The 12,917-nt window shown below is 36.4% G+C and overlaps 1 protein-coding gene across 1 annotated transcript in view; it reads right to left on the reverse strand.

Annotated features, from left to right (window-relative positions):
- LOC107739336 (extended synaptotagmin-2-like) overlaps positions 1-12,917 on the reverse strand; it is a 35,352-nt gene that overhangs the window by 17,140 nt on the left and 5,295 nt on the right. Inside the window, exons 3-7 of the mRNA XM_016551437.1 lie at positions 11,414-11,548; positions 10,374-10,450; positions 10,203-10,275; positions 8,419-8,508; positions 4,991-5,046 (exon numbers count right to left, since the gene is read on the reverse strand). Of these exons, the coding sequence (XP_016406923.1) occupies positions 4,991-5,046; positions 8,419-8,508; positions 10,203-10,275; positions 10,374-10,450; positions 11,414-11,548 (431 nt within the window). The remainder of the gene's footprint in view (positions 1-4,990; positions 5,047-8,418; positions 8,509-10,202; positions 10,276-10,373; positions 10,451-11,413; positions 11,549-12,917) is intronic.

Raw genomic sequence — 12,917 nt, forward strand, 5'->3', positions numbered from 1 at the left:
TTCCTCGTATGTGTAAACATACCTGGCAATAAAGCTCATTCTGATTCTGATTCTAATTGAGATTGTAGATAGAGTGTCAATGGTCCCCTTGAGAGATAGGTGGCGGTAATGCACTTATAAGTCTGCGATCCGCCGTAAAGCAAGAAGAAGACGACGCCGCACGCATCTGCTGTTGAGAGTGCGCTCAGGAGGACGCGCACCGCCGCTCAGGACAGATCGGACATTGCGTGAATCAGAGATAAAAAACTATATAAATACTGTTCAGTTTCTTGCACAGACCGATCATTTTGTGTCTTTACACATCAATGTATCGTCACGAGCCGCAGGGTTTAATTTGGTTTTGTTTGTGTATGCTTTTTTGACTCTCAAAGCCGTGATTCCCATTCACCTCCATTATAAGACTGACAGACTGCAACGGTTTGTGTTAAAAATCTTCGTTTGTGTTCTACTGAAGAAACAAAGTCACCTACATCTTGGATGCCCTGGGGGTAAGCAGATAAACATCAAATTTTCATTTTTGGGTGAACTATCCCTTTAAGAACTGCTACTAGAACTTCTAAACAGGAATGGAGGAAGGCTGAAAGAAAGTGGAAGAAGGATAAGCTCCAAGTCTCTTATGATATCATGAGAGACTGTATGGTAAACTATCAGCACTCAGTCAAGACGGCTAGGGAAAGTTATTTTGCAAGTCTGATTGCAAAACATGCTCATAGTCCAAAGATTTTGTTCAACACTATTCATCAGGTTCTAAATCCTTCTACGCTTTCATTTCCTGATGCCTCACCTACAATCTGTGAAACATTTTTGAGGTTTTTTGTTAAATAAAATTGCCTCTATTTGTTCTTGCATTACACAGTCTAACTTGGATGTTCTTATCACTGATCCATGTCCAGTTTCTTTGAGTTTGAACCTGTTTCCCCCTCCTTTCTTTCTGAAGTTCTTCAGAAAATGAAGCCTTCATCCTGTTCTCTTGATGTTGTACCTCCTCTTCTGCTGTTGGAGTTTTTAGACACGGTTGAACCTTTTATTTTAACCATAATAAATAGTAGTCTATCCCAAGGCACTGTTCCCCTAATTTTAAAGCACGCAGTTGTAAATCCTCTTAGGAAAAAGGCCAGCCTTGATCCGTATAGCTTTGATATCTACCATAGCCTTGATATCTACCGCCCTATTTCGAAGTTTTGGAGAAAGTGATTTTTCATCAATTGACTGAATATCTCAATTCTAATAATCTGTTAGACAAGTATCTGTCGGGTTTTAGGAGGTATCACAGTACGGAGTCAGCCTTGTTAAAGGTGTTGAATGATCTTTTAGTAGCAGCATACTTAGGAAAGTTTTCTATTTTAGTTCTTTTAGACATTAGTGCGGCTTTCGATACTATTGACCATGCAATCCTACTTGAAAGATTAAGACATTGTGTAGGTATTCAAGGTTCCGCACTAGAGTGGTTTAAATCCTATCTCGCTGACAGATAATTTTCGGTGGAGGTTGGAAATTTCTCTTCCTCCTCAGCTCCTTTAAACTGCGGTGCACCTCAGGGTTCTGTTTTGGGCCCGCTTTTGTTCTCACTATACCTGCTTCCTCTGGGTCGTATTTTTCAAAAGTACAATATTCCATATCATTTTTACGCTGATGACACGCGGGTCTATTTTCCATTAAACCATAAGGATAACTATAACTTATTTTCTCTGTTGAATTGCCTGACTGAGGTGAGATCGTCGCTGGCTGCAAATTTTCTAACACTGAATGACTCTAAATCTGAGACTGTAGTTTTTAGCCCACCGGCCTTTATTACTCTGATCAACAATCAATTAGGCTTGCTATCTGCCAACTCCCATACACGTAAAAAACTTAGGAGTGATTTTTGATGACTAAAATTCGATAAACAAATCAGTGCAGTTGTTAAAAACAGAAAACTTTTTTATCAGTAAAGGATTTGGAGACCGTGATTCATGCTTTTATCACTTCGAGGCTTGACTACTATAACTCACTTTACCTTGGTCTGTCTAAATCTTACTTATCCCGTCAGCAAGTAGTACAGAATGCCGCTGCCAGGTTCCTACTGGAACTAGGAAGAGGGATCATATTTCACAGATTCTCGCTTCTTTGCACTGGCTGCCAGTTGAATATCATATCAAATTTAAAGGGGTCATATGATGCTGCTAAAAAGAACATTATTTTGTGTATTTGGTGTAATGAAATGTGTTTATGCGGTTTAAAGTAAAATCTCTTTGGATTTGAGACTTTAGTCTTTGCAACTTTACAGATCTTCTTTATGCACCAAGAGCTTGTAACACTCCAAAGAGAAAGGAAAAATTTAAATCGCATCATATGACCCCTTTAAGGTGTTACTGTTTGTTTACAAGGGATTACACGGTCAAGCTCCTGAATATATTACAGATCTCCTTCTCCCTAGAAATTGCTCTAGAACATTACGTTTTTCCAATAGCATGATGCTCTCTGTGCTTCGATCCCGTTTGAAATTAAAAGGAGATCGTGCTTTTTTGATTGCCGCCCCTAGATTGTGGAATGACTTACCATCCCATATTAGGCTGTCTCCTGATATTGGAAGTTTTAAATCTTATCTTAAGACTTAGCTTTTTTCTTTAGCTTTTTAATTTCTTGTTATTTTATTTTATTTTTATTGCATTGTTGGGGATGTGTTTTATTCTTTTAACTCGGTTTAATTCTTTTAACATTTTTATGTTGTCGGTATATATTTACTGTACAGCACTTTGGTCAGCAGTGGCTGTTTTAAATGTGCTCTGGAAATAAAATTGCCTTGCCTTGAACAAAATGAAATTACTCTGTTTATGATGCATGATAATAAATACATATACATTTTAAGCAGTGCTTAATTTGTAAATGAATAATTGCCGGATCCAAAACAGCAATTAAAAGGCGCTGTGACCGACACTGAAAATACAACTCCAGTTTTCCCGGAACATTCAATGACGTCACTAAACGGTGATGCCACAATTATAAGAGAGCATCGTTCACAAGTTTCTGCATTAACCTAACTAGGGCACAGCTTCAAACCCTGGGTCAAAAATGGGTTGCCAGGATGATTTTAGGAAAATGTATATCTAAGATACATTAAAAATAACAAAATTTGTTTTCATAAAAACAAATAAAATAAAAAAAAATAACAATGAACCACAAACTAAGCATTCGTTTTAAATAAGGGAAAATACCTTATTTATTTGGGTTACAACGGCTATATCCATCTTATTCATTTTGTCAATGCAAGGTAGATGTTTAATATATGCGAATTTGCCATTGTACTATTTTATGGCTGATGTGTTTTAATTAAGATAATAAACCACAAACTACGAACGTTTTAAGATAGCCTGAGGGGAAATCCATAGGCTATCTATTTGTGTTAAACGCGAGTAAAACATATCCTTATTTATTTTGTTAATAAAAGTTCAAAGTTATGAATTTTTTTTTTCCGATTAATAATAATGAGCCATCAGCATGCATTTAAAGTAAGGGGAAAATCCAAAAACCTTACATTTATTTGTGTTACAACGCGGGTACATCAGTCTTATTCAGTGGCGTAGCAAGTCAGATGGTATTATTTCTCTCTCTGCAAACGTTCTGCTGCTCACAAAACAATAAGCAGTAAGCACTAATCAATGAGAGCGAGTTTGAACTAAAGAAAGCTGACTGGTCACGGTCAAAAATATGTTGAGGACCAATACATAACCTCCAAATACATAAACCTGCGCTCACTCTCATATGCACACAATCTAATGCCGGATCCTTAAAAACAATTACCGGAATGCAAAAATCCAAAATCTGACATTTTCTAGAACAGGATCCGACAGGATTCGGCTCAAATTAAGCACTGATTTTAAGCAAACAGTTTCTCATAGTCACTAGCAAGTTTGATATTGGAATGATATTTGATATTGCAACTTTATCTTGTTATAATAATAATCACCTGTAATATTATTACTAATTTTACATTACATTAAGTTTCATTACACAGCCAAAGGAAGAAAGTGTTTAATCATTTATTTAATAGAAAGCCAACTATTGTCAATAGCATTAAGGTAAGGTCAGCTATCAATCAGCTATCTTATATCAAGTGTACCATACCAATGAAATATATATATATATATATATATATATATTCTCTTCAGGTTTATAAAGAAATTCAAATGAAGACACAATTTAAATGTCTACAAAAGTAATTTCAAGCATTTAAGCATAAACTTTTATGTATAAAACATAAATTCAGTTAGGAGTGTCAGACTGGTAATACAAATTGTTAAGATGAAGTGGCCAAAAGGGTAAATTCATTACTACTCCAAAGTGAGACAGTTCAATTATAATATGTGTATAAGCTTATATATATATTAATCCAAATCAACATACGTTAGAGAGAAAGAAGAATGTCTCACATTGATTATCCACTAAAACTAATGAACAAAGGCTCTTTCAATTTTCTACAATAAACAGGCCCACATCCAAGTACAACTAAATGAAGACAAAAACAAAGTAAGAGGTCTAGACTCTACGTTTTATAAATCTATGGAAAACCTTTAAATCAAAACAGAACCAGAAGCCTAACCAACATGAAAATAATAATAATAATCTTTATTTTCTATAGCACAATTAAATGTTACATCACAAAGCGCATTACATGAACAAATAAAACAACAAAATACACCATACGAAAAAAATTATAAAATAAGCAAGAAAATGAGAAATGCATTCAAAACATTTACAAATAAAATAATATAAAATGAATACAAAAATTCAAGTAAAAGCTACCCTAAATAAATGAGTTTTAAGATGAGATTAAAAAATGCTAAGGGATTTTGCTTGCTTTGTCTCAATAGGTAAAGAGTTCCATAGTTCAAATCACAGGTTATATAAAATGCTTTGCATGAAAATAAGTTAAAATAAGATAAATTAAACAAAGACTGCTGTCTTAGTAAGTAAAGATATAATCCATTGTAGGAAGAAAACTTTCACTTACTTAAGCCCTGGAATGTCCAATATATTTGTGAGGCCTGTCCAGTTTATGTCCAAAAGCTGAATGAAAAAGAGAGAATCAAGCATATATTAAAAACACACTGCTAACATAGAGAAAATACAGGTATATCTGTTTAGAGGAGAAAAATGAGCACAAACCAGATAACGCAAAAAGACAAACAATAAAATATGTCTGAACATGCCTGAGGCAGTAATTTAATATCAATGTGGATGCCAAGTTCCACTCTAAAGCCAGCACATATATAACAATACTATGTACTGTTTGTTACTGTGGTGAAAACAATCAGTGTCCCAGTGTGCCAGAACTTAAACAAGAAAGAAAGAGCGAAGGATAGAAGAAAATAAAGCACAGAAATAGAAACCATCCATTAAAACGGGGATAAATGCAATATAAAAATGTTCTCTTAGCCTCTTTCCCTTTGTGAATTTGTTTCAGCGTCGCCCACACTGCAGAGGAATATATGAAGAGAGGCCACCTCTCAGTGCATCAAACACTACAATCAGACCGCAGGACACTGGACACCTCACACAGGACTCAAAACTCATTCAGTTTTCCTACACCTTCCTCATTCAAGCCTTCATTCAGGAACAGCAGCAGAAAGTGAGCTAGAATCAGGCTGAGCTGTGATAACCTGCTGTGAAATTAGCCCTGCTACTAATCTGGTACTGAAAGACTGTAGAATCTGGGTCAGTGACGGTGACTGGCTGCCACTGCTATACGCACGTGCTAGAGCTGTTAAGATCATTTTATGCTGTTTAGCAAACCTTTAAATAGAATCTCAATCATTCAGTTTTGCAAAAGACAAATGTCTTTAATAACGTTCTCTTCCTTTACAACGTTTTCTTCCAATTATACAGCAACTATGCATCAGTTGTACTCACCAAAGTTCTTATATGTGTTATTGCCGTTGGATCTGCTGAATTGATTGTGGATACCCTCCCTCGATTAACTATCCTCATGTCAAATGTGTCTCGAAAAATGATCAAATATCCTTCATAGGCCACTAAAGTGGACTTCATGGAGTGTGTGGAAAAAGATATAGTTGGTCAAGGACGATCTTTAAAGCAATAGATCTTGGTGGTTTTATGAGCACATTAAAGGGATAGTTCTGTCAAAATTCTGAAAATTCTGTCATCAACCTTCAAGGATTAGTTCACTTCAAGAATAAAAATTTCCTGATAGTTTACTCACCCCCATGTCATCCAAGATGTTTATGTCTTTCTGTCTTCAGTCGCAAAGAAATTAAGGTCTTTGAGGAAAACATTCTAGGATTTTTCTCCATATAATGGACTTCAATGGTGGCCAATGGGCTTCAAAGGGCTCTAAACGATCCCAGTCGAGGAATATAGGTCTTATGTAGTGAAACAAACAATTTTATAATAACAAACAATAATAAAAAAAAATTTAAAAAATGTATATACTTTTTAACCACAAATGCACGTCTTGCACTAGCTCCGCCATGTGCGTCCGCAAATTCACACATTAAGTAATCATGTTGGAAAGGTCGCGTGCGGTTAGTTCTTTGTCTATGTACTCCGGTTCAAAAAGGTAGGGTAGGGCGAAAAACGTAATCTCATTTTCTCCTCCAAAATCGTTGTTTTACCTTTTTTTGTATAGGGCATTTGACTTTCTTTGCACGTTCGCTTGTAAAAAATAAAGGGTTAGAGCCCTTTGAAGCTGCACTGAAACTGCAATTTGGAGCCCGTTGGCCACCATTGAAGTCTATTATATGGAGAAAAATCCTGGAATGTTTTCCTCAATTCTCATGCTAAACATGGCCAAAGCTTCAAAAAATTTGTTGGATGTATGATGGAGTACTTCTGTGCCAAATACACTCCTTCAGGCTTCGTATAAGTTTCAGAAAGTTTTTCTCGAGTATGGCCCTGTATGACGTCACGAAGAGTGGAATTCCTTGTATGGGCACTTCTCCCAGAAGAGCGAGCACACACAGCAAATAGAGCGCGAACAAGAGCAGCCCATCAACGTGCTTCATTCGGGTCACAGAAGTCGTCGGCAGCGCTGCACAGGACTTGCATGAGAAGAATGTCTCCAAAGAAGAGTGTTTTTGGATGTGAGGGAAAGATAACCTTGTTCAGCTTCCCAAAGAACCCAGCGTTTTGTGAACAGTGGATGCAGTTTGTTTTTCCGGGACAGCAACAGTTTCGCAAGTGTGTTTGTTTGTTCCCGTCATTTCAGTGACAAATGTTTTATAAACAAGGCCCAGTTCGACGCTGGATTTGCACATCGTTTGATATTGAAAGATGGAGTGGTCCCAGTGCTAAAAGATCCCCGTCACGCGCTGGAACCGCAGGCGGTAAGTAAAACTGCATCAAATTTCTGTTTTGTTGGCAACCTGTGTGTAAGTGCTCTTAAAGGGATAGTTCACCCAAAAATGAAAATTTGATGTTTATCTGCTTACCCCCAGGGCATCCAAGATGAAATGGACCATTGACACTCTATCTACAATCTCAATTGGGAGCTCTATCTTTTTTTTTTGTAAATCTGATAAAACTAAAGACTCTTCGGAGATATGAAGGACACAATATAGGTACTCAAGATTAACATGAGATTGGGCATAACTGTGTGTGTTATGTTCCCTTTAATTTCTTCTAACATCTTGGATGACATGGGGGTGAGTAAATTATCAGGACATTTTTATTCTGGAAGTGAACTAATCCTTTCATGTTGTTCCAAACCTGCATGACTTTCTTCTTCTGTGCAACATTAAAAAAACATATTCTGAGAAATGTCTCAGAATATGTCCATACAATGGAAGTCACTGTGGAACTCTTTAGTTCTTGACTTTTTCCCCTCCATCAATGATTTCAACAACATCTGTACATATCTTTCAAAGTTTTTCAGCTGCCCTTGGACAGACATGCAGCTGATGGAAGTAAAACGAATTCTTCCATGCTTTCTTCTGCATGCACTCATTACCGAAGACTCTATGAAGCACTTTGAAAAGTGAAATTATTTCCTACTGTTTAACAAGAAACTTGACACACTCCTTCCTTGAGATCCTTCCTTTTTCTAACACTCACCCAGGACTTTGTATGTACAGTAGAAACATGTTTATTCACATTTAAGTTTTTACAAAAAGTGTCTGCTAAATGTAATACATCCAATCTCAAGGGCTGAATAACTGCAAACAACAGCATCACAGAGACAAAAGAAAGCTCCTTTGTATGCTATTGTAAAATCAGTGTTATTTGGTAAAATGCTCACATTCAAATCCAATGCATTGCAGGACAAGAGGCAGCAAAAGTGAAAAAAGGGAATACATGTCCACACGCTGATATTACAGTTCCAGACTTGATCAGAAACAAAACAACATTTCGATCACTTCAGTCTTCATCAGGCAATAATTCAGACAATATTAAAAGGTATTAATAAATAGTTTGCAAACTCACTGGCTTCTTGAGGAAGAAGAGGGAAAGAGCACCAACCAGCGGCATACTCCCCAAAAGTGGCTCAAGAATCACCCGCAGAACTCCATGTAGCTATTCATACATGCGGTCAAGTACACAGAGAGAGAGAGAGACAGACACATCACATTAAATTTCAAAACACTGGTATGGATTCTCAGAGGTTTGGTGTGTACCGATTAAGCCAATATGAAATAATCTCAATTAAAAAAGCTAAATAAAAATGGGCATTAACCAGATTATTTTAATGAAAGTATTGCTGCCTTAATTAGGAACAACCCACTTTATCACTATCAGCCTAGGAGTCCTCAAATGGAATGACAGAACTGCATTAAAAACAAAAAAAGACATTAAGTCTTAATATCTTTTTATATCAAATTTATACCTCATGTAAATTTATTTTGTTCTAAGGATGGGTATTCTTTTTTGGAAAACAAGAAAAAGATTTCTGGTGTGAGACAGCAGCGCTGTCAATCTAACCACTATACGCCCCAGGCTGATGATGAATGTTTCAGCATCTCAACACTGATGCATTTATTGTTTTGCTTCTGACAGCACTCCACATGCTCAGTGATAGACATTCACCTTCACAACCATCACTTCAGCTCTGAGCAACAGAATTATGAGCTTCTGTTTTGAACAATAATTCATTACCAAAGAGCTGCTGATGAGAACAAATAACTCAAGGGAATGTCCTGTCTCAAGTAGTCCTTTATGGAATCATGATATGTGGAAGAGGTTATATAAGATCAACCAGTGTATATATTAAGTGCTTTTTCTGCCTTATTCATTCTGCAATACAGTGATTACAGTGGCGTGAGTATGAGTGAGTATGTCATAGCTGATAATAATAATAATAATAATGTTTTTCTTATTTGTTTTATTCTATTACTATATTTTAACACTTATTTTATTATTCTTTTCAATACATTTTAAATACATTTTAATTTTTTTCTTATTTGTATGCAAAGCACGTTGAATTTATGTGTGAAAGGTGCTGTATAAATAAACTTGTCTTTCCTTGCTCCCTAATTTGAATTTTGTGACAAGTAAAACACAAAAGTATTTCATTATATTATTGTACATTTTAACCAGTGGCTAATTATTTTAGGAGTGCTCTAAAAGCCATGAAATGTGCTATAATTTTTTTCTGGAACTGAGTGTCTATGAAGCTGTTTCACACTTCCCTGTGTAACTGTCATAGAGATGAATGCGAATGCTAACAGCTCTCTCCAGGTATTATAGACCTCCTTGCTATATAGTAAAAAATACATCATACATAAACACAGCATGCTGTCACACGGAGAGTTTACTCTGCTATGCATTTAATGCGACAGAATGAAACAAGTCCATAAATCGTGTATAAAACGGTCAATGTGTGAGCATGTGTGTATATATCTGATCATGCACTACAAACGGTACAAGGGCATTTTAGTATTTGGTTACACGCCTCCCTATAAATACACACACACCCTTTCTGTAAAAATAAAAATAGGCTCCGTTCTACAGTCGACTGGATTCCTTCCATGAAACACGTGGATGCATCATAATATAGGAAAGAGCTTCCCTATATCCAACAAATTAACTCTCTGGCCTTGACTAACATAATCCATTGGGTCATGGAGACAAACTCAATGGAAGATGCCATACATAACAGAGCTGCTGTTTGTCTGTTGTGAACAAATAACATTGCAATCCTACTGCTGTATGTGGCACAAGAGCAGAGAATTATCACTCTAATATTTTTATGAGAACATATAACAATATACCTGTATACTTTTGATCCCTGCTCTACAGTAGTACCTTTTGACATCCACATCGATTTCAGTATTTCCAACAAAGCTATAAAAGAAAAGATAAATATTAAAACCTGTACGACAACCAGAAAGTTAAATAAAAGATCTAAAGATGTCAGCATAGCATATATAATGTGATGTCACCTGATCTGAAGGTCCATGATGATCTGCCGTTTGTCCACGTTCTCAGAGTAAACTTTGACCCCATTGATCCTGAGAGGCTGTGACAGAGATGAGCACAGATGCCCCGTCAGGAGGTTGACATTTCTTTAACCAGCATGCATTCCTCCACAGAGCCCTGACAACATAAACTATTTCCATCTGACAGGTGGTCAGCTTTTTCAAAAGGTTTAAATTTCTTACGTCAACCTTCCTCCTACTGATGCAATATATAGCTTTTTAGTGCAATGTCTCTTCAGTGCAAAGTCATTAAGCAATGTTTTATCTTTAATAAAACATGCAAGATGGTCTTATAACACAAATAACATACACCGTCTTTGAATGAAACGGAAAAGAGAACACTACAAAACAAGAACAACAAAATGTCTAGGTGATGAACTACACTAAAAATAAATAAATAATTACAAATAAATAAATATAAATAATTACAACAGAAAACCTTCTGTGATGGAGTATAATAGCATGGCCTTGAATTGTTAAAAACACTGCCATTCTGCACTTCCACTGTGCCTATAAATATATAAATACCCATAGCTAAAATATTTCTATAGCTATAAAATCCATTGCCCTATATTGAGTTATATTGAGTGAATGGGCTAGGCAATGCCTACTGATTTCTTTAATTAAAAAAAAAAAAAAAAAATTAATAGGGACAGTGGTGACAGCACAGGAAATAATGGGTAGAGGAGGTGGAGACTCGTGTTGTCTGTCTGATCAAAAACACAAAATGTGGCCTCATGTGGATTAACTGCTAAGCCATGGTGCTAACTGATGGTTTTCCTTTTCAAGATTACACTCTGAATAACTGGATATGTTAAATCACAAGCTGACTGAGAGGGAAAGGAGCCAAAAAAGTGTATGCAATATGTTGGTGTCTAAAGTGCCATAAAATAAAAGCCAGCTTGACTGATGTTATATTAAACATCATGAACAAAGATTTACATGTTCTCTAATAGGATGCACTTTGTGGGCATTGAATGTTCATAGGCAGTGAGCATGCATACCTGATCTCCAAGATCAATCTTGATGAAGCCGAACGTACTGAGGTGGGCATTGGCTTCTTTGATTGCTGGCTCGATTGTTTCTTTAAACAGCTTCTCCACAAACTGACACACGTAAGGCCACATCTGTTTCACTGTCTGAAAGAAATAAGAGTGTATCTGCTCAGCACTATGCAACTGAGTAAACTGAGGCACTTAAGGCATCTTCAGTTCTTACTGCTACTGACTTGAGTATGATAAACAAGCTGGTCTGAAACTCATTAGTTATCAAAAAAGTTTAACTGTTGTTTGATACTCTCTTGACTACATTTGATAAAAACAAAATCTTCAATATGTGTAAAATATTTTTTTTTCCACAACAAGGTTATGTGATACAAGGTTCACAGTTTTCATTTAAACAGGCCCGAGGGCATGTTGTAACTTGACTAACTGTAAAAACGTAGGCATTTGGAAACTATTCTCCACGACAACAGAACAGGTAGTCACACTGGTACAGCACAAACAGAATTATTAAAAACTGAATGTAGGATACCGTGTCTGAAAGAAAAGAAATAATATCTAAAACCTTTGAAATAAGTTAGTGATGTAGATAGCCAAATAATGAAAAAAGAGACAGAATTAAATTTTTTTGACATGTATATGACTGTTACGATCACCAGCTGGAGTGCCCATGAGCTCCTCCAGAGGGCACCCCAGACTGTTGTCACTCCCTCACTAACTACATTCCCCATAATCCTTTGCCTGGACTCTTGATCACTGATTGCATTCACCTGTATCTTGTTCACCCTATTTAAAGCCTGTTTTTTCACTCATTCATGGCTCAGTATTGATAGCCTATAACGTCTTTGTGTTTTCTAGTTCCTTGTTTTCTTGCCTTGCCTTGGTGTTTTTTGACTGTTTCCTTGTTTCTGATCGTTTGCTGCCTGCCCTGACTAGTGATGGGCAAATGAAGCCTTGTGAAGCACTGAGACTTTCCTCCGACTGTTTCGGGAAAAGATTCAAAGCTTCGAGTGTCTCGAAAACAGCGCCATCTGGTGGTTAATAAAAAATATAGCAGCCAAAAGCCTGTGAAAGACGCTCCATAGGACGAGGCATCTACCACATATTCCACAGATCGATTCAAGTTACATGCACAAATAAAAACCTAACAGTGTGTGTGTTTGTGTTTGTTGAATTTCTGTCTCTGATAAATTCATTTACCCATTAAACGCTGCAATTTAATACCAGTACGAATATCAATATGGTGTTATAGAAGAATAATGTACACATATGAATTGCATATGACAAATATTAAATTTTTATGAAATAATTTGTATTCTTCATATTACTTGTATGACTGGGTATCTAAAATGTAACTGAATACGTCCGAATTAAAACTTACTCGTAAAGTAAGATCTGGGGATTCGAACATTCCGACACGCAAAGTGAATCGCGCACGTGACTGGACAGAAAGTGAAGCTTCGTTTGTCATTGGTCACGTGATTTATATGTTAACAACACAAGCTTC

This window comes from Sinocyclocheilus rhinocerous, unplaced genomic scaffold, assembly GCF_001515625.1.
Source record: "Sinocyclocheilus rhinocerous isolate Xijiao unplaced genomic scaffold, SAMN03320098_v1.1 scaffold371, whole genome shotgun sequence".
In the NCBI taxonomy this organism is placed as follows: Eukaryota; Metazoa; Chordata; class Actinopteri; order Cypriniformes; family Cyprinidae; genus Sinocyclocheilus; species Sinocyclocheilus rhinocerous.